This window comes from Lolium perenne, chromosome 2 (genome assembly GCF_019359855.2).
Source record: "Lolium perenne isolate Kyuss_39 chromosome 2, Kyuss_2.0, whole genome shotgun sequence".
NCBI classification, from domain to species: domain Eukaryota; kingdom Viridiplantae; phylum Streptophyta; class Magnoliopsida; order Poales; family Poaceae; genus Lolium; species Lolium perenne.
Genome location: NC_067245.2, coordinates 137,713,069 through 137,733,343, shown reverse-complemented (window position 1 = coordinate 137,733,343; position 20,275 = coordinate 137,713,069). Strand labels below are relative to the sequence as shown.

At 47.7% G+C, this 20,275-nt stretch overlaps 1 protein-coding gene across 1 annotated transcript in view; it reads right to left on the bottom strand.

Moving 5' to 3' along the window:
* Positions 1-20,275, bottom strand: part of LOC139835609 (uncharacterized) — a 99,693-nt gene that overhangs the window by 66,154 nt on the left and 13,264 nt on the right. Inside the window, exon 3 of the mRNA XM_071825469.1 lies at positions 2,098-2,772. Coding sequence (XP_071681570.1) covers positions 2,098-2,772 — 675 coding nt within the window. The remainder of the gene's footprint in view (positions 1-2,097; positions 2,773-20,275) is intronic.

The following is a 20,275-nucleotide window of genomic DNA, read 5'->3' as shown; positions in this document are numbered from 1 at the left end:
CTTTGACTCGGGCTCGTGTCATCGGTCCACTTGGGGGACTTGTTGGTCTTGGTGTAGCGACGTCGGTGACCGGGGCTACATCATCTCCCGCCCTTGGGAAAGAGTCGTCCTCGACTCTTGCACCTCCTCATCTCCATGATAGGGTGACAAGTCCGAGACGTTGAACGTGTTGCTCACCAAGTACTTGGATGTTGGTATGTTGATGACGTAAGCGTTGTTGTTGATGCGTTTGAGGACCTTGAAGGGGCCATCTCCTCTTGGCTTGAGCTTGGAGTTGCGCTCATGAGGGAACCGTTCCTTCCGGAGGTGGATCCAAATGAGGTCTCCTTCTTCGAATATTCTTTCCTTCTTCTTGGCGTTGAGGCGGTTGGCTTGACGAAGAACATGTTCTTGTATGGTTGCCCTTGTCTCTTCATGTAGTTTCTTGACGGCGGCGGTGCGCTTGTCAAAGTCCATGTTGATGCGCTCGTGGAGGGGAAGCGGAAGTATGTCGAGTGCCGTGTAAGGTTCGAAGCCATAGACGACCATGAAGGGGCTCCTTGACGTAGTCTTGTGCTTGGCGCGATTGTAGGCGAACTCGGCGTGAGGAAGGCACTCCTCCCATGACTTCAAGTTCTTCTTCACGAGGATCCGTAGGAGGGTGGAGAGGCTTCGATTGACCACTTCCGTTTGGCCATCCGTTTGCGGGTGCGATGATGATGAGAACAAGAGCTTGACTCCAAACTTCGCCATGAGCGACTTCCAAAGATAACTCATGAACTTGACGTCTCGATCCGACACAATGCTTTGCGGTACTCCATGTAGGCGGACAATTTCCCTGAAAAACAATGAAGCAATGTGTGAAGCATCGTCGCTCTTATGGCAAGGTATGAAATGAGCCATCTTAGAGAATCTATCCACTACAACAAATATGGAATCATGACCATGCTTAGTGCGAGGTAAGCCTAGAACGAAATCCATGCTAATATCGGTCCATGGTGCATAAGGAATAGGCAATGGCATGTAAAGACCATAAGGGTTGGAGGTAGACTTAGCTTGTAAGCAAGTGGTGCACCGGCGGCAAAGGCGTTCCACATCTCGCTTCATCTTTGGCCAATAGTAGTGGGTTGAGAGCATGGCATATGTCTTGTCACGTCCAAAGTGACCCATAAGACCTCCTCCATGAGACTCTTGCAAAAGCAATTTTCAAAGCGAAGACTCGGGAATGCAAATCTTGTTAGCTTTAAACAAATAGCCATCATGCAAATAGAAATCATCCACTCCTCGCTCAACGGAGCACTTCTCAAAAATTGGAGCAAAGAAAGAATCGGAAGGATAGAGTTCTTTGATCTCTTCAAGTCCCAAAACATGAAAATCCAAACGAGTTAGCAAAAGGGTGTTTTTGCGGGAAAGAGCATCCGCCACAACATTGTCCTTGCCCTTCTTGTATTTGATCACATATGGGAAGGACACAATGAACTCGACCCATTTTGCATGTCGTTTGTTCAAGTTGTGTTGGCTTTTCAAATATTTCAAGGACTCATGGTCGGAATGAATGATAAACTCTTTTGGCCAAAGATAGTGTTGCCAAACTTCAAGAACACGAACCAAAGCGTAGAGCTCCTTGTCATATATAGGATAGTTGAGGCGTGCGCCATCTAACTTCTCACTATAGTATGCCACGGGTTTGCCCTCTTGCATAAGAACACCACCAATACCAAGCCCACTTGCATCACACTCAATCTCAAAAGTTTTGGCAAAATTTGGAAGGACAAGAAGTGGAGCTTCGGTAAGGCGTTTCTTCAACTCATCAAAAGCATTTTGTTGGGCCTTGCCCCAAACAAACGGAACATTCTTCTTGGTAAGCTCATTCAAAGGGCAAGCAATGGTGCTAAAGTCTTTCACAAAGCGGCGGTAAAACCCGGCAAGTCCATGGAAGCTTCGGACTTGGCCAACATTTGTAGGGGTAGGCCAATTATGGATGGCCTCCACCTTGGAAGAATCAACTTCAATCCCACTAGCAGAAACCACAAAACCAAGAAAAACCAATTTGTTTTGAGCAAATGTGCACTTGGGGAGGTTAGCATAAAGCTTTTCATGGCGCAAGATGCACAAGACTTCTCTCACATGTTGCACATGGTCCTCGAGGTTTTTGCTATAAATAAGAATATCATCGAAGTAGACAACCACGCTCTTGCCAATGAGAGGACGCAAGATGTGATTCATGAGGCGCATGAAAGTTGATGGAGCATTGGAAAGACCGAAAGGCATCACGAGCCATTCATAGAGACCGAGTTTGGTCTTGAATGCCGTTTTCCATTCATCACCAATAGCCATGCGGATTTGATGGTAACCACTACGCAAATCGACTTTAGAGAAAATCGTGGCACCACTAAGTTCATCAAGCATATCATCTAAACGCGGAATGGGATGGCGGTAACGGACGGTAATAGCATTGATGGGGCGACAATCCATACACATCCGTTGCGTCTCATCCGGTTTAGGCACAAGAATCACGGGAACCGCACAAGGGCTAAGGCTTTCGCGTACGTACCCTTTGGCGAGGAGATCTTGAATTTGGCGGTTGATCTCCTTAGTCTCTTCGGGGTTGGTGCGGTAGGCGGCACGGTTTGGAAGCGGAGCGCCGGGTATGAGGTCGATGCGGTGTTCTATGCCTCGGAGTGGTGGTAGTCCATGAGGGAGCTCGTCGGGGAAGACGTCTTGAAACTCCTTCAAAAGAGACAACAAAGACGAAGGAATGTTGGTTAAGTCGTTAGTCGCCGACGAGGGTCCCTTGCATATGAGCACATAGTGCAATATGGTGGATGGGTTCTCTTGAAGCTCTCTCCACTCACTCTTGGTGGCTAGAAGGACACTCTTGGGCTCACTCATATATGGCTTGTGGCACTCACTATCTTTGTGGTGGGTCGCTCCCTCTCCTCTCATCTCACTATGGTGGGTGCGGAGTTGTGCCCTCGCTAAAGCCTTCGCATTATCCGCGATGATTTGGATAGGAGTCATCGGGCGCAACTCGAACTTCTTGTCGTTGACCTTGAAAGTGTATGTGTTGGAGAGACCATCATGTATAGCCTTCTTGTCATATTGCCAAGGGCGGCCAAGCAACATGTGGCACACCGTCATGGGTACCACGTCACACTCGATGGTGTCCTCATAAGGGCCGATCTTGAAGTTGACGGTGACGGTATGTTGTATCTTGACGTTGCCCTTGTCACTCAACCATTGGATATGGTAAGGGTGAGGATGCTTGCGGAGAGTGAGGTTGAGCTTCTCACACAACTCGGTGCTCGCAAGGTTATGGCAACTTCCACCATCGATGATGACCTTGATTGACTTGCCACCAATTCCGGCACGTGTTTGGAAGATGTTGCACCGTTGTTCTTCCGTAGCATGCGGTTGTGTGGTTAGCACCCTTGTGACCACAAGTGAGGGACTTGGGTCATGCTCACATAAGAGAGGATCTTCTCCACTTTCTTGCTCATAAGCTTCTTCACTTTCCACGGCGGCTTGCACAAGGGCTTCATATTCATCCTCATCAAGAGTCTCGATGTCACCATTCTCCATAGTGATCATGACCTTGGTGTTCTTGCACTCAAACGATTTGTGACCTTGGGTGCCACACTTGAAGCAAGTGACACTAGAGGGTCCCGTGGATGCCTTAGAGGAGGCGGTGGAGGAGACCGTTTGCTTCATGCGACTTTGGATAGTCGGTTTCTTGGATGGTGTAGAGGATGCGTCGGCCTTGGCACTTGTAGCATAAGGAGTTGATATAGTAGGCGGAGTCGATGTAGCGAGCTTGGAGGAGAAATAGGACTTGGCCTTGGAGTACTTGATGTCCTCAATCACTTGGCGCTCGGCCTTCGACGCTTGGTGGACCAACTCAACCATGTTGGAGTAGGGTTGGAACTCGACAATCCTCTTGATGGGGTACGTGAGGCCATTGAAGAAACGAGCAATAGTTTGTTCCTCGGACTCTTGGATGTTCGCTCGCATCATAGTGAGCTCCATCTCCTTGTAGAACTCCTCAACGGTCTTGGTGCCTTGCTTCAACTTTTGGAGCTTGTTGAAGAGGTCGGTCATGTAGTGCGCGGGGACAAAGCGAGCATGCATCTCCTTCTTCATATCTTCCCAAGTGTCAATAGGAGGTTCACCCTTTTCTTCTCGAAGAGTGAGGACTTGCTCCCACCAAGTGTTGGCGTAGTCTTCAAACTCGAGTGATGCCATAGCCACTTTCTTGGCACCGGAGTAGTTGTGGATGCGGAAGATCTTTTCCACCTTGAGTGCCCATGAGAGGTAAGCTTCGGCGTCGTCTTCACCTTTGAACTTGGGCATGTTGAACTTGAGCTTGCCATACATGTTCTCTTCATCCTCCAAGTTTCTTCTACGAGGAGGGGCGCCGTCATCTCTTGCGGCTAGAGGTGGAATAGGAGGTCTTCTACGGCCAACCATAGCATTGGGTTGGCGTTGAAGATGAACGCTTGCTTCACTTGGCTCACGGTGAGGGTGTGGTTGAAGATCTTGTCGCGGTTGAGGACGATGCTCAATGTTGGGTCTCTCATCTTGATCATGGTGTAGCTCTCCTCGACCACGTTGGTCATGGCGAGGGTGGCGACGAAGATCTCGCCGAGGTGGATCTTGAGGATCTTGGTCTTGGGGATGGCCATCACGCCCATGGTGGGCATGGCGATCCGCTTGGTGACGATCTTGGTGAAGGACTTGGTCTTGTGGAGGACGCTCATGTGGACGAGCATGGCGATGTATTTCTCCACGCCTAGAGTTGAGCGAGAGTCTTCATGACGAGCATGTGAGCGATGAGGGCGATGATGGTCTTCATGCCTTGAGGAGGAGCTTGAGGACGAAAGGCCACCATGAGAATAGTAATCTTGTGGCGAGCTTGATGAAGAGGAAGTAGAGCGGTGTCGACGGTGACGACCCAAGTTGGTGATGGCGCGCTCGAGGCTATCCATGCGCCGCTCCATGTTGGCATCATTAGCCGCCATTTGGCCATTCAAGTTGTCCGTAGCTTCACGAAGAAGAGCCAAGTCTTGGTTCACGGCGGAGAAGTTGTGAGCCACCTCATCGTATTGCTCATCGATGCGGGTCTCGAAGAGGGTGAGTTGCTCCTTGAACTCTTGTCGTTGCGTCCATAGGTTGTGTTGAGTAGCCAACCTCTCGGTGTTGCGGAGGATCTCTTCATCCCTTGTGGTATCTCCGTTCCTATCCATGATGGAAAAACAAGAACTATGTTGTGTATGTTAGTGGAAGGAGACTACCTCGCACTCTTACCAAGGTAAGATAGTATTGAGGCAATCCTCCAAACCGAAAGCAAGATCAAGTGTATCGGGAACACACGCAAAACCACACGCAAAAGCTAGCAAATATGGTGTTAGGCGAGTGTTGTGGAAAGCCAAAAGACAAATCCAAGATCGAGTATGTTGTTAAAAGTGGGTAAAGTCCAAAAATCCAAATGTCAATGTGAAGATCACTATAAACACGGAAAAAGTTGTGGAACACACACACGAGATAAGCGGGGTTAGTGCAACCAAAAGTGAGCGGAAAAGTGTATGTATAAGTGCTCGGTGTTACACTAACACAAGGAGAGCCAAAGCTTTGGTTGCAAAGGAAGAGACAACAAGATTCACACGTGGCCTCTCTTCTCCTATCTCTCTTTGCTTAAAAGCTTTTTCTCTTTTGTATATGGCGGCACTTGCACTCGTTTGTATCTTTGGTGGCACGTGGACACTTTGTATGTATGGGCGTATGGATGTATGGATGTATGGATGTATGGTGCTACTCGCACTCTTTTTGTGTTTTTGGGGCTTTTTCACGCACTATGTTAGCGTTAGCCTCGCTTTTGCTATCTTGCCACACGAGTGTTTGCTTGGGTGCCTTACTCAACGCGACACACACACCTCACAATGCGGGGCCACGTGCAATGTCTCGCAACACTAGACAAGCAATGCTCGATGGGATAGATCGCAAAAGGAAGAGGGGTTACAAGGTGAAAGCTGCAAGTTATACCTGCGATGATGGTGGTGGTGGTGGTGGTGGTGGTGGAGATCGCCGGAAGACGAGGTCGAAGGAGGGGGCGTTGCTGCGCCCGGTCTGTGGCCCGGTTGGACCGGCTGCTGGACCGGCCCGGCCGGTTGTATGGCCGGTCGACCGGATTCTGGACCGGACCGGCCGGTCTGTAGCCCGGTTGACCGGTGCTCAACCAGATCGCGCGATTTCTCTCTCTTGTTCTTCACGAAAACCAAGCCAAATCGACCAAATCGAAGGGAAACGATGGAATTGGAGGCTAAAAGTTGGGGAAATAGTAGATCAAGCACAACAACACCAGATCCACGGACCAAAACCACTCAAAACGCAACCAAATCACAGATCGGTCAAGAGGCAATTTGGGCCTATTTCTGGGGATTTTTTTGGAAAATTTTCTAGGGACGAAATCGAGTGGGTGGAAGGTCAAATCCGCGGTAACCAAGAGCTGCTGATACCATATGATGAGGTCTAAGACCCCGTGTGTGGCCCGATCTCGCGGATTGACTTCGAAACCAAGAGGGGAGATGGGAAAACGCGAGGAACACGGAGAACACGACGAACACGAGGAACTCCGAGACTCACGCACGCACACCAACCCGATACACCCGATACTTACCCCCGTGGCTCGATGGACCACGCCAATAGAATCACCCGGAAGAGGCACGCGGCAGAATTCCCGGTGAGAGATTGGTGTTGGAGAAAAAGAGATTGGTGAGGGAGAGAGAGTAGCTTGTACTAGAATCTCACTCAACAATATCACAATCAACAACAAGGATGGCCTTGATTACAGAGGGATGATACCCAAGGGAGACTAAGCTCAAAGTTAGGTTTGAGTTCAAAACAAGTCTAAAGAGCTAAAGGGGCGTCTGGGGTGCTTATATAGTCTTACAAGGCGTCACAGGCCGAAAAGGTACGAAGGAAACAAGTTCGGGCCGATTGGGCGACTTAAGTTACGCAGGCCGGTCAGGGAGCCGGTCAGACCGGGCCTGGGACCGGGCAGGCCGGTCCAGACCGGGCCTGTGACCGGGCGGCAACCGGACGAGGTTCCGAGGCCCCGGGATGTTGCCCGGATGGCACGAGTGCAAATCCCGGTTTGGACCGGGCGGCCCGGTCAGGGGGCCGGTCAGACCGGGTGGCCCGGTCAGGGAGCCGGTCTGACCGGGTTCTGGACCGGCCGTCCTTCTTCTCTTCCTTGCACTCTTCGGGCGACTTCCGGTCCAGCTCCATGTCCATCTTCACGTCCATCTTCATGTCCAGCTGCTCCTCTCCTCCCTTTGACCACGGTGTGTCCTCCTCTTGGTGACCTTGATGCTCCTTGTACCTAATGACACATAACACGTCGACATGAGCTAGCAATCCATCCAAAGGGGTACCAAGATCAAGGGTGGTGAGGAGCGAGTTCACCTCATCATGTAGAGCTTTGACTCGGGCTCGTGTCATCGGTCCACTTGGGGGACTTGTTGGTCTTGGTGTAGCGACGTCGGTGACCGGGGCTACATCAGTGTGTGCCACTTCTTATCCAGGGGCCGAAGGATGGACCCCCTCGCGACGTCTTTGAGTTCGTCGTTTACTCTCATCAGGAAGGTGCATGGCGTTGAGAGCGCCTGCGAGAACATGTGTATGGCGTTAGAGAGAGGGCAAGGATGACGAAACTAATAATATTAACTTGATGTACACATTAGTTAATTACCGTGAGGGCGTTGAGCTCGGCTAATGTTGACGGGCCAGCACATGCGGCGGCGGGCGTGCAAGTGGCGGAGGGGCTGCTACCCGGCATGGACGGTGAATCCCTAGCACCAGCGACATTGCTGGCGGCCGGAGGAGTCTCCATTATAACATTGTCATTGCCGGCGGACGGCGGCACCATCGAGTTGCTGCCGTCGAAGCTAACCACTTGCATTTTCGGGGGGGGGCTTGTTTGCCACCCTCATACCACGCGTGTAGAGCGTTGAAATCTGCTTGGACTGAAGCGGCGACTTCAGCTTTGACTTCAGGTACGAGTGTAGCTTTGAGTTGCGGTACCAGTTGCGGTACCAAACCAGCTTGGACTTGGGCTAGGATTGACTCCCTCATTTCCTCCGCCTCCCGCTGCTTCCTCTCATTGCGCGCATTTTTATCGGCCGTAGACGACAAGCCGTAGTGATCATGCTTGTGGCCTGTACCGGCGCTAGCCACACGGCCTCTATGCGGCCTTCTCGTAGGTGAATGCTCATTGACGATGTTTAGCGCCCGTACGAGAGGCTTGTCCCATGCTACCCTGCCCGTCGACGCCTGGGACGAGGAGCCTTCGTCGCCTTGAGAAAGTCTTTGTCTTTCTTCTTCCTGCGGAAGAAACGTGAACCATTTAGAAATGTTGCTACTATTATATGAACGATACTTGATCTAATAAAACCGGTAAATTGCTTACCAGTTTTTTCTCCAACGACAGGACCTTCTGGTCGTTCGTGAACCAAATTATGTCGGTTACGACCTTGGGGTCCGTGACAAGTTCCCCGGTTAGTTTCTTCTTATGGTACCGTGACCTGATGAATCTTCTTTCAAGCGGGTCCTTGTACTTGAGCCAGGGGTTCTCAATGCCGGCATTTACATACGCCTCGTCCTCCTTCGCCCAATAGGGCTCCTTTCCCTCGTACCCACGGCTCCAAAGGTTGTGGTTGCCGATGTTAAGCTCCCGCATTTCCTTCCCCCACAAATTGCGATTCTTCGTCACTTGTAGCTCTTCATTGGCCACAAAAGCATCAAAGTCCGCCTGGGAGACATGCGGAAAGGCAGAGTGGACCTCTTCGAAACCTTTGCCGTCAGCAATCATCTTCCGCACCATGTACTTATAGCTGCTGAGGTGTTTGGTGAACTTCAAGAGGGCTTGTGAGTTCACAATGTTCTTGGATTCATCAGTGGAGGCGTAGTCGCCTAGGAACTTGTATCGTGAGTGCAACCTCGCAATGAGCTGGGCTCGCAAATGCGCTTTGCTCTCAGCTCGGAGATCCGTCTCGTTGAGATTGATGACCTCTCGGAGGATACATGCCAGTTGGTTGCCGTACCCCTTGGCAACATCCTTAGGCTCCACCGGCAAACCACTGGCGGGGTCCACCTCTTTGATCGTGTCTCTCGCGGTGCCGACCGTGTTTTGGCGCCTTGCCTTCCGCGGCCTCTTGGCTCCACTTGTCCCGGTGGCAGTACTCCCGGCGGCGCCGCTAGGATCGTCGCCGCTTGTCTCGCCGCCACCCCCGGCGGCGCCGGTTGCCTCATCGCCGCTAGGCTCGTAGGTACTACCCCCGGTGGCGCCGCTTGCCTCGTTACTGCTCGGCTCGTCGGCACTACCCCCAGCGGCATCCTCCATCTCATGGTCCTCGTCGCCGCCAACACCAGCGGCCTCGGCATCCTCCTCCGTCCTAAAGAAGTGCTTATTGTAGTGCTCCTCTAACTCTTCTTGAGACGACATGGTGGCTTGCACTAATAGAAGATGAAAAAGAGTTAGAATTCACGGAAAAATTCGGCATGACCTTTGCTAAAAATTGGTCATGCCGAGTGCTAGAATTGCCGGAACGGAAATGAATCGACATTCCGGCACTCAATAGCAACTCAATCCTCGTAATAAATGCAAACATATATATAACAACTTCATTTTCACCGGAGCTCAACCATCACCATAATCAGCATGTTCATTTAGCTCAACCATCACTATAACCATAACCATAACAGCAACATGCACAGCAGCAGCTTGCATAGCATCAGCATTTAAATACCACCAGTAGCATTTCCACTATAATAAAAACCCCAATTCATTTCCAGAGAACCATGTACATCAAGTAAATGGGTCATCAATTTATCACAGCAAGAAAAATATGTGTGGATGAATAAAATCATCCAAACAGGGGCACCACAATCATATACCCCCAACAGAGAAACCAAATACATTATATATACATAAGCTTCAGGGAATTACTTGGGGTCCAGAAAACTAATCCATGATATATGAATGCTATGAGAAATACAAATGAGTGAAAAAGGTGTACAAATAAGTGGAATTAAAGTGACATTCCTTCACCTTGTACATGCACTGGCCAATTAACTAAACAAAATCAATTTTCATTTTAGCTACTGCAAGTAAAATCAATTTTGAGCCAAACCTCTATTTCATTTTCTTTTTTTGGCAGTAGGTAATGATGCATTTTCATTTTGAACCAAATTAATTTACAACCAGTGAGCATGCATGAGCATTTTGAACTAAACAATTGAGCATTTTTAACCAGTAGCAATTTATGGCAGCATTTTTGCATTTCATTCTTGTTAGGAGCATGAGCATGAGCAAGCAATTTTGCATTTCATTCATATTATTAGCATGAGCATGCAACACCTACACTGGTAGCAATTCATTTTGCATATTAGCATTTCATTCTTGTTATTAGCATGAACCAGAGAATGCATTTCATTAGGCATTTAAATGAGAGAATGCATTCTTGCTATATATGAACCCTAAAAATTTAATAAACATGAATCAAGAATGTGTAAACCAACAGCTACTGCTAGCTTCATTTTCATTTCCATCTCAACCAGAAGCAAACCAGAAGCATTTAGTATATAAAGCATTTAGTAAATATAAATTGAAACCCAAAATACTAACCAGCAATGAACTCCACCTAATGAACTAAATACCTAAGCAACATGAACTAAGCAACATTGTAGTTTTAAACCAGTAGCTAAACTAGTAGTAGCATTTGCTACTGCCAACTAGTGTTCATTTCATTTAAATGAACCATGTACTGCTAGCAAATTTTATTAACTAAACCTACTAAATTATTTTAACCAGAGAACCATCATATTATTATGAACATACCTAAGAAACATGAACCTAGCTAGCTACTTCATTTGCATTTCATCTAAACCAACTAAACCAACATATATAAAGTTCATTTTCAACTTGATTGCAGTAGCATAAGCATGAGCATTTTATATATATGGTAGTAGCATAAGCATTGCATCTTGCATTTCATTTTAAAATTGGTTTAGTTTCAAACCAGAGAGCTTAATTGTTACTTTAATTTATATGAATTGGCAGTAGCATAACCAAAAAACCCTACTGCCTAGCTACCTAGGTACTGCAAGCATTTTTATTTTCATTTTCACATTTAAAAGAATGAATTGAACCAGAAGAAGTCACAGGGCATCTAGCAAAACCATTTTCATTTTCATTTAATGAAGAACTAACATACTGCTTAGTGTCTAGTTTTTATTTTCATCATAAACCATAGCATAAAAACACCCTACTACTATAGCTACTCCTAAACTAAATGAACCAGAGAACCATGTACATCATTTTCATTTTGTTTTAAATGAAACATAGAATGAATTGAACCCTAAAGTGTTCATTTCATCATTTTTTAAATGAACCAGAGAGCATTATTGCTATATCAACCAGCCAACATCTATAGAATTTATAGAATTTAAATGAACCAGAGAGCATTGTCATAGAAGGCACTACATTTATAGAATTTCACTGCAAGAATCGGCTACTGCAAGACCTACTGCAAGAACTAAAGCAAGAATCGGAGGCAGAGAGAGGGAAGGAAGAGGGGGATGGATAGGGGAAGGAAGAGGGGAAGGGAGAGGGGTTCTTACCAACAGCGATGGTGGCGACGCCCTGCTGCTCCTCTCCGCGACGGTGGCCGGCGCGCAACGCCCTCGTCCTCTCGGCGACGGTGGCGACGGTGGCCGGCGCGTGACGCCCTCCCCCTCGTCTTCGCGGCGATACCCTGCTCCTCCTTGCGTGGCAGCTCCGGCGTGCAGCGAGGTCTCTTGGTCCAGGGCTTCCGCGCGACGGCGCTCGAGATCGACGGTGGCGGCGGCGCTCGAGATCGACAGTGGCGGTGGCGCTCGATTGGGAATGGGGAGGGAGAAGAGGGTCGCGCAGCGGTTAAGTCCCAGCTATAGCCAGACCCACCTTATTGCCGGCGCACCACATGATTGGTTCGCCGGGGACAATTATACCCCTGGCGAACCAAACAGGTGGTGCGCCGGCAATAAGGTAAGCCCGGCTATACCTGGGACTTGTCCCCCAACCCTGGCTGGCCATTTCCTTTTCTATTTTATTTTATTTTTCTTCTTTTCTTTATTTCTTTTCACTTTCTTTTATGTTTATTTTCTTTTCCCACAAATCCTATACTATTTTTTTCCTTCTCTTTTCAAGATAATAACAAAGCAATATGAGTTAATTAGGCATTACAAAAAAATATGAGTTATATATACATACACAAAATATTGACCAACACAATATTAATTAGTCATACATAAAGTATTGGACATGACCATATGAGTAGTTATTAATTAAACAAAATATGAGTTATAGATTGCAAATAAAGTTTTACATCATCGATTGAGAAGAGTGTTTCGCTTTCTTGTTGCTTTTCTTGCTCGTCGTTGAATAATTTAGCCCCGTGTCGTGACTTCTTCTTTTGAAGGGTCGACCTGACCTCGGTAGCGTGGTCCTGCTTCTTCTTGTGGTGTATGTTGTGTCTTCGTCCTCAGATTCTTCCATCATTGGGTCTCCGACTTGTCCTTCGAAGTCTTCCTCGTTGGCGACTCCATCCATTCCGACGATGGTCCTCTTGCCTCTCCTCGCGATAACACGGCTAGGCCTGGATGGGTCGGTTATGAAGAAGCATTGATGCACGTGTTCTGCCAGTACCCATGGCTCATTCTGCGCGGTGGCGTTCGTGGACTTTGATTTGTTGGCTTCGGGTAGAAACATGGTGGTGAAATACCGGTCTTCTTTTGTGACGCTCTTAGCCCATCTGATACGGAACATCGGCACTTTCTCCCCAGCGTAGCTAAGCTCCCAGATTTCCTCGATTCTTCCGTAGTATCTAGTCTTTACGTCACCCGTCCAGGAATCCATCGTTACCCCTGAGTTCTGGTAAACACTGTTCTTGTCTTTTTCTTCCGTGTAGAATGTGTACCCGTTGATATCGTACGCTTGGTAAGTCATGATGTTGGGCGTGGGGCCATGTGACAAGGCCAATACTAGTTTATCCTTGTCAGAATCCATTGGTGGGGGATTAGCATCAATGTGGTCTTTGAACCAGCGCGCGAAAGAGGAGTTGTGCTCTCTGTATATTTCTGCTTCCGTCATCATCGGCTTGCCACTGTTCTCTATCATCGTTTTGTGCTCTTTCAACCAAGGATCGATCAAGTCAATGTGTTGTAGCGCTACTAAGTTGGCCCTGTCAAAGTCGGAAGTCCGACCAGACATGTGCACGTGCAGTTCCTTCCTTCCATTTTTGTGGCCTACTCCCTCGAACCTGCGGATGTGCTTGTTTTGAGGCAAACCAACAGGGTCCTCGATGTCTAGATAATTCGTGCAGAAAGAGATGCACTCTTCGGTGAGCCAGCCCTGGACGATGCTTCCATCCGGATGTGACCTGTTACGAACGTATCCTTTAATGACCCCATTCATTCTTTCAAACGGCATCATGTTGTGTAAGAATGCCGGCCCTAGACTGACGATATCATCCATGATATGGATCAACAGATGGACCATCACGTCAAAGAATGCAGGCGGGAAGTACATCTCCATCTCACATAGGATCACCACGATCTCTTCCTGGAGCCTTGCGAGTTTCTTCACGCTTATCGACTTCCGAGTTATGACGTCGAAGAAGTTCAGAGCGATCAGCGTTGCACGGACATGGTCATCCATTATACCTCGGATTGCAACCGGAAGAATCTGCGTCATCATCACGTGACAGTCATGAGACTTCATGCCGCTGAAGTTTTGTTTCTTGGGGTCCATGTATATGCTTATTAGCCCGGAGTAACCGAAGGGCACTCTGACTCCTAGAAGGCAATTGAAAAATTGATCGACCTCAGCCGGACTAAAAGTGAAGCAGGAGGGGGGACAGTAATAGTCTGGCTGCTTAATCCTTTTGCGCTTCTGACCGCCGTCCGCCTCCTCCTCCGACTGTCCCTCTTGGGCCGGCGGGATCTGAAGCTCTTCCCTGATGCCCAAAACTTTCAGGTCGTGTCTTGCTTTCGGCCCATCTTTGGTCCGGTCCGTTGTTGAGAAGAGTGCCAAGCAAACTCTCGCACACGTTCTTTGTAATATGCATGACATCAAGGCAGTGAGGTGTATCGAGAATTTTCCAGTACGGCAAGTCCCAAAACACGGACCTCCTTTTCCATACACCAATGAGCGGCGTCGTTTCCTTTTTCTTCTTCTTCTCTCCAGGCTTTTGACGAATCTTTCCCGGCGCAGGGCACTCCTTCTAACCTTTCAGTAATGTATCGATCTCTTCGCCGCTCTTCTTACGTGGAGGTCCTCGGGGTTCATTTGTACCATCGAACAGATCTCCACGCTTTCTCCACAGGTCAGTCTTCTGTAGCCACCATCGATGCCCCATGTAAACTGTTTTCGAAGAGCCGGGATCCTTACCAAGCTGCAAAAACATCGTCTCTTCCATGCACCTGACACATGCCTTGTGTCCATGGCACACCTGGCACGAAATGTAACCGTATCCGAGGTAGTCCTGCACCGTCGTGATCAACGCGGCTCTCAAAGGGAAATATTCTTCCGCGACGGCGTCCCATGTATCTACCCCTTCCTCCGCCCACAACGTTTCAAGCTCCTCCTTTAATAGTTCAAGATACATGTTGATATCGTTTCCTGGCTGTGTCGGCCCTTGAATTAGCATACTCATCTGTATGTACTTCCTCTTCATGCACAGCTAGGGCGGGAGGTTGTAGATCCATACAAACACGGGCCATGTGCTATGTGTGCTGCTCTGGTTTCCGAACGGATTGAATCCGTCCGTGCTCGCACCCAACCTGATGTTTCTGGGATCTGCCCCAAAACTTCCGAATTCATTGTCTAATGCTTTCGCGGCTTGCATCCGAAGGGTGCGTCAGCACTGGGTGCGCAATCCGCTCTTCATCATTCAACACTGCCTCCTTTCTTTCTGCGTGCCAGCGCATGAGCTTTGCTTCCTTGCGGTCCGCGTAGAACCGTTGAAGCCGGGGGGCGAGCGGGAAGTACCACACAACTTTCCGAGGAGCTTTCTTCTTCCCTTTCTTGTACCGTTCAACTTCACACACAGGACATTTGGTCTTGTCCATGTGCTCCTTGCGATACATGATACAGTCGTTGATGCAGGCGTGATACTTTTCGTGGGGTAAGTCGAGAGGGCACGTGATTCTCTTGGCCTCGGCTAGACTACCAGGACACGTGTTCCCGGCAGGAAGGAGATCTTTCACGTATTCCAGGATGTCGTCGACGCTTGTGTCCGTCCGTCCGTGTTTCGCCTTCATCTGCAGCACATCGAGAGCTACTCTCAAGCGAGACTCCCCCAACCCGCGACCTGAGTCGTACAACGGAGTATTCGAGTCTATCTCGAGTTGCTCAAGCTTTGATTTCCGCTTGGCGCCTTTCGTCTTTTCGAGAAGCAGATCTTGAAGATGAGGGTCCCGCACGACTGAAGCTAGCGGCACCTCTTCGTCGTCGTTAAGGTTATTGTCGTCGTCAAGGTTATTGTCGTCGTCAAGGTTATCGTCCTGTGCGACAAGCTCTTCATCGTCATCAATATCATGATGCCCTCCTTCTTGCCGGCCATTATTACCACCTGCTGCCGTCGCCCCATTGACCTCCGCGCCATCATCACTCATCCATTGAGTGTGTCCATGCATGAAACCATTAGTGAGCAGGTGCCCCTGCAATTTGCCTGAATACGGGTCAAACCATTTCCCTCGTTTGCATCTCCGGCACGGACACAATACCTCCGTGCGGTTATTTTCATACATGTCGATGATCGCGTGTTTCAGATATCTCATCACAATGCTTTCACTCATCTCAATAACCATTATCGCATGCATGGTAAGATTACATAATTGATTAGAACCATGCATCCATCGGTAGTTTTCACGGAAATTTTCGGCATGACCTTCCTACACGGTAGGACATAGGAGCGCCAGAAATGTGCCGAAACGGAAACTTAAAGAATCAACATTTCGGCGCAACGTTGGCAACTCATTTTCAACGCCAACACACACAAGCACAAGCACAAACACAACATATATATATGCCACACATGAGCTTTGCTTCAAATTAATGTCCAATATACGTTGATTTCATTCCTCAATTTGTTCATTAATCACCTATTGGTTTGATATACTCGTCAACAAGATCGGGACGTCGCGCCGCTACCACGGCGTATGGAAGCCGACTTTCTAGATCTAGATCTAGATTGAGCGGTCAATGCGGGATAGTAGATCTAGATCTACATAGGGGGATGTGGGAGATGCATGTAGGAAGGGAAGATTTGGTAAAAAAATATGATTTTGTTTGGTCAAATTGGCTAAATTTGGGGTAGAAATGGGCAAAAAATAGGTGGGTTGGGAGAAGGGTCGGGTTGTGTGGAGGAGTGAGTGTAGTGGCTTGTGAGTGCTGGTTGGTGGCTGAAATAACTCCCAGGTTACTGCCGGCGCACCAGGACCTGGGTGCGCCGAAGTATATAAGCCATCCGGCTATATACGCTTCAGCCAGGCCCACGAAACATTGCCTGCGCACCAGCCCAGGAGCGCGCCGGCAATAGCAAATTACCACCGGCGCGCTCCTGGGCTGGTGCGCCGGCAATGTTTCGTGGGCCTGGCCCGAATTGGGCGAGGCCATGCCAGGAAAAAGCACCGGCGCGTCGAATCCACTGGTGCGCCGGTAGTGGGCAGGCATCGCCGGCGCGGCTAGTATTTGATGCGCCGGCAGCACGTTCCACCGGCGCATGCATAGGGTGGTGCGCCGGCACCACTTGCCTCCACCTATAGGCTTTTCCCTAGTAGTGTGCTTGGAATTACGGACAGAAGCTAGAGGCATTATCTAATTGAGGCCTCTTTTTTGCAGTGTTCAAACAAGAAGCTCAAGCTTGGAGAGAGCTTATCATGGAAGGAGACATCTGTAGAGCCAGCCCTAGTGTGCAAGGTGTTTAGGCGCATCGATGAGGAGAATACCGCTGACAGCTTCTGCAAGGTACTATGTACATTGGAGTTAGAGGTGATTACCATCCCCAGTCGTGTTCTACCCTGGTTTTACGGTGGGTGTCCAGAGTCCATCAACCTGAAGATGTCCACTGCATGCACCTGGATTGTGGACCTGAAGCAACAAGATGGCAATGTTTTAATGGACGCAGGATGGCCAGAGTTTGTCAAAGCACATGACTTGAAGGTAGGATACCTCCCGACCTTCAAGAAGATTGACACCAAATCATTGCAGGTGCTCATATTTGGTTACAATTGCTGTGAGAAGGTTATATGGTGTTCAGGTTATCACCCATCGCTGGGGCAACAAAATGAATCACAGCTGTATTAAGTTGTCTTACAAATGTTCTGTAGAGAGAGCTGGTCTATAATAGTATAATGATGCATTGTGGTGAACATGATGGTACCATTACTGGATTAGTGGATTGCCTAGCCCTTTCCATTAGTTCGGACTTTTGGTTGTGTTGGCTTGTGTATGAAGCTTGGCATGGTATCAGAGCCCAGGGTCTCGAGTTCGAGACCTGGCTTTCGTAATTTATCCTAAAAATTGGTGCTGCCCTCCGTTGCCCTCCTCGGAGTCCACGTATATGCCTCTTGAGAGTCTCCTTGTGTTGACCTCTTCCCTTCTTCCGGTCACACGTGAGGAGGGGTGTTGAGATGTATAAGTGGATTGCCTAGCCCTTTCCATCAGTTCTGACTTTTGGTTGCGTTGGCTAGTGCATGAAGCTTGACAAACCTTATTTATATGTACAACTCTCTAGTTGTACTATTAATTATTATGTGCTTATGTTGGCTGGATTGTGATGAACATGAGATGTTCTGTTGTTTCCGTAAAGAAAAAAACGTGATGTTTTTTCGAATCTACTTGACTGGATATGTTTTGCACAAACTAGTGAAGTTCCCGCTGACAAAACATATTATGTGCAAATAGGCAACCCTCAGTAACGATCATGGGTTCAAGCGTCCAGGATCCAGTGCCTTGACATCAGCAAGCACAGATGAACAGTTGGTTGACTTGTAGATTTGGACGTTGGATCGAAAATAGATAGCTAAGAACTAAGTACTGTAGCATGTAGCATATGTACTATTCATGGTCTCATTCCGGGTTCAAGTGCTACCCCATGTAGCACCACTTTTTTTTTTGGGGTTAGCCTGCATAACCTTCCCAATAAAAAAACTAATACCTTCCCCGCATGGGCCAATTGTTTGTACTTTTGGGCTGCCGCCGGCCATGTACATGGTGATTGCTGTCAGCCTGCTTACTTCGCTGATAACAATCCAAAAACATTTAATGGGCCTCCGACTCATGCCATTGGGGCCCTTCCTAATTTAAACACGGAGATCTATGATTGGCCCTCAAGAAACCGAGATTCTACATATAAAGTTATTTTTATTTCGTATCAATTATGATTATGCTTCTTTTTAAATGCGCATAGCCAGTATGCGCATCTACATGGGATCTATATTTTGATATATTCATATAGTCGATTTCAAAATTTTCATAAATTATTTAAAGTTCCAAGATTTATTCTATGAGTTTGCAAGATCTTTGAGTGTATTTGTAGTTTAAAAAAATGACAAACCTCTTCATCAGATTGTTGTTAACAAGTGTAGTGTTGTGAACCCAAAATATATTACATACTTCCTCGTAGATCAAATTTGAACTAATTAAGTTGAATTAAAACCTGGATCAACAGTTAGTATGGATTAGGTGCATGGAGTACGAAAAACAAATGAATAGGCAATATTTCAGTTTTTCCTTCAGTTGAGAATGCTAGAGCAGGACCCATTTGCTAGTAGCGTCCCTCAACATTTGAAGGTAAAGACAAACAAAAGGGATCGAAAAAAGCAAGTATCCTACATATCTCGGGTTAAAACATATTGAGAAATCACATATTTCTTGTACATAGAGGCTGACATCGTGGACCCATCGACCAGCCGTGGAAAAAAATCCAAGAAAGGAAGCAATTATCGTACAGAGAAGCTGACATGTGGGACGCATTTTGCAGTAGCGTCCTCAACTTTAACAAAGGTGGCAGGGGATCGAAAGAAAAAGTAAAGTTGCCAGAAATCAGCGGTCAAAAATAAATCCAAGAAATGAAATGTTTATTGTTCATAGAGGCTGACATGTGGGACCCACGAGCCAGCAGCGTCCTCAACGTTTCAAAGGCGGCAGGGGATCGGAAAAAAAGGCAAGTGACCATATATAAGGTGCCAAAAATAATCCAAGGAAAGAAACTTTTATTGTACATAGAGGATGACATATGGGTCCCGTTTTGCAGGAGCGGTCTCACCGTTTCCAAGGTGGCACTGGATCGAAAAAAAAGAAAGGAAAGGTTTATCGTTCAGAGAGGCTGAGATGTGGGACCCATGGGCCAGCAGCGTCCTCTTAGTTTCAAAGACGGCAGGGGATAAAAAAAGGCAAATAGCCAGTAATTAGGGTCAAAAATAAATCAAACAAAGGAAACTTTTACTGTTCATAGAGGCTGAAAGGGACCCAAGAGCCAGCAGCGTCTCAACATTTCAGAGGCGGCATGAGATCGAAAGAAAAAGGCAAATACCAAGAAATTATGGGTCAATAATAAATCAAACAAAGTAAAGGTTTATTGTTCATAGAGGCTGACATGTGGGACCCCTGAGCCGGCAGCGTCCCCAACGTGTTAAAGGCGGCAGGAGATCGAAAGACAAAGGCCAAAAATCAGTTGGGAAAAAAATCCAAGAAAAGAAACATTTACCGTTCTGAGAGGCTGACATGCGGGACCCATGAGGCAGCAGCATCCTCAACGATTCCAAGGCGGCAGGGGATCAAAAGGGGTCAAAAATAAATCCATCATAGGAAACTTTTATTGTTCATAGAGGATGTGGGACCGACCTGCCAGTAGCGTCCTCATCGTTTCAAAGGGGGCAGGGGATCAAAAGAAAACGGCAAATAGCCAGAAATTAGGGGTAAAAAATAAATCCAATTTAGGAAACTTTTATTGTTCATAGAGTATGACATGCGGGACCCATGAGCCAGCAGCTTCCTCAACGTTTCTAAGGCGGCATGAGATCGAAATGAAAAGGAAAGTGACCAAATATCAGGAGCCAAAAATAATCTAAGGAAAGAAACTTTATTGTGCATAGAGAATGACATGCGGGTCCCATTTTGCAAAGACCGGTCCGAAGGTTTCAAAGTCGGCATTAGATCGAAAGAAAAAGACAAGTGCCAAATATCGAGCCAAAA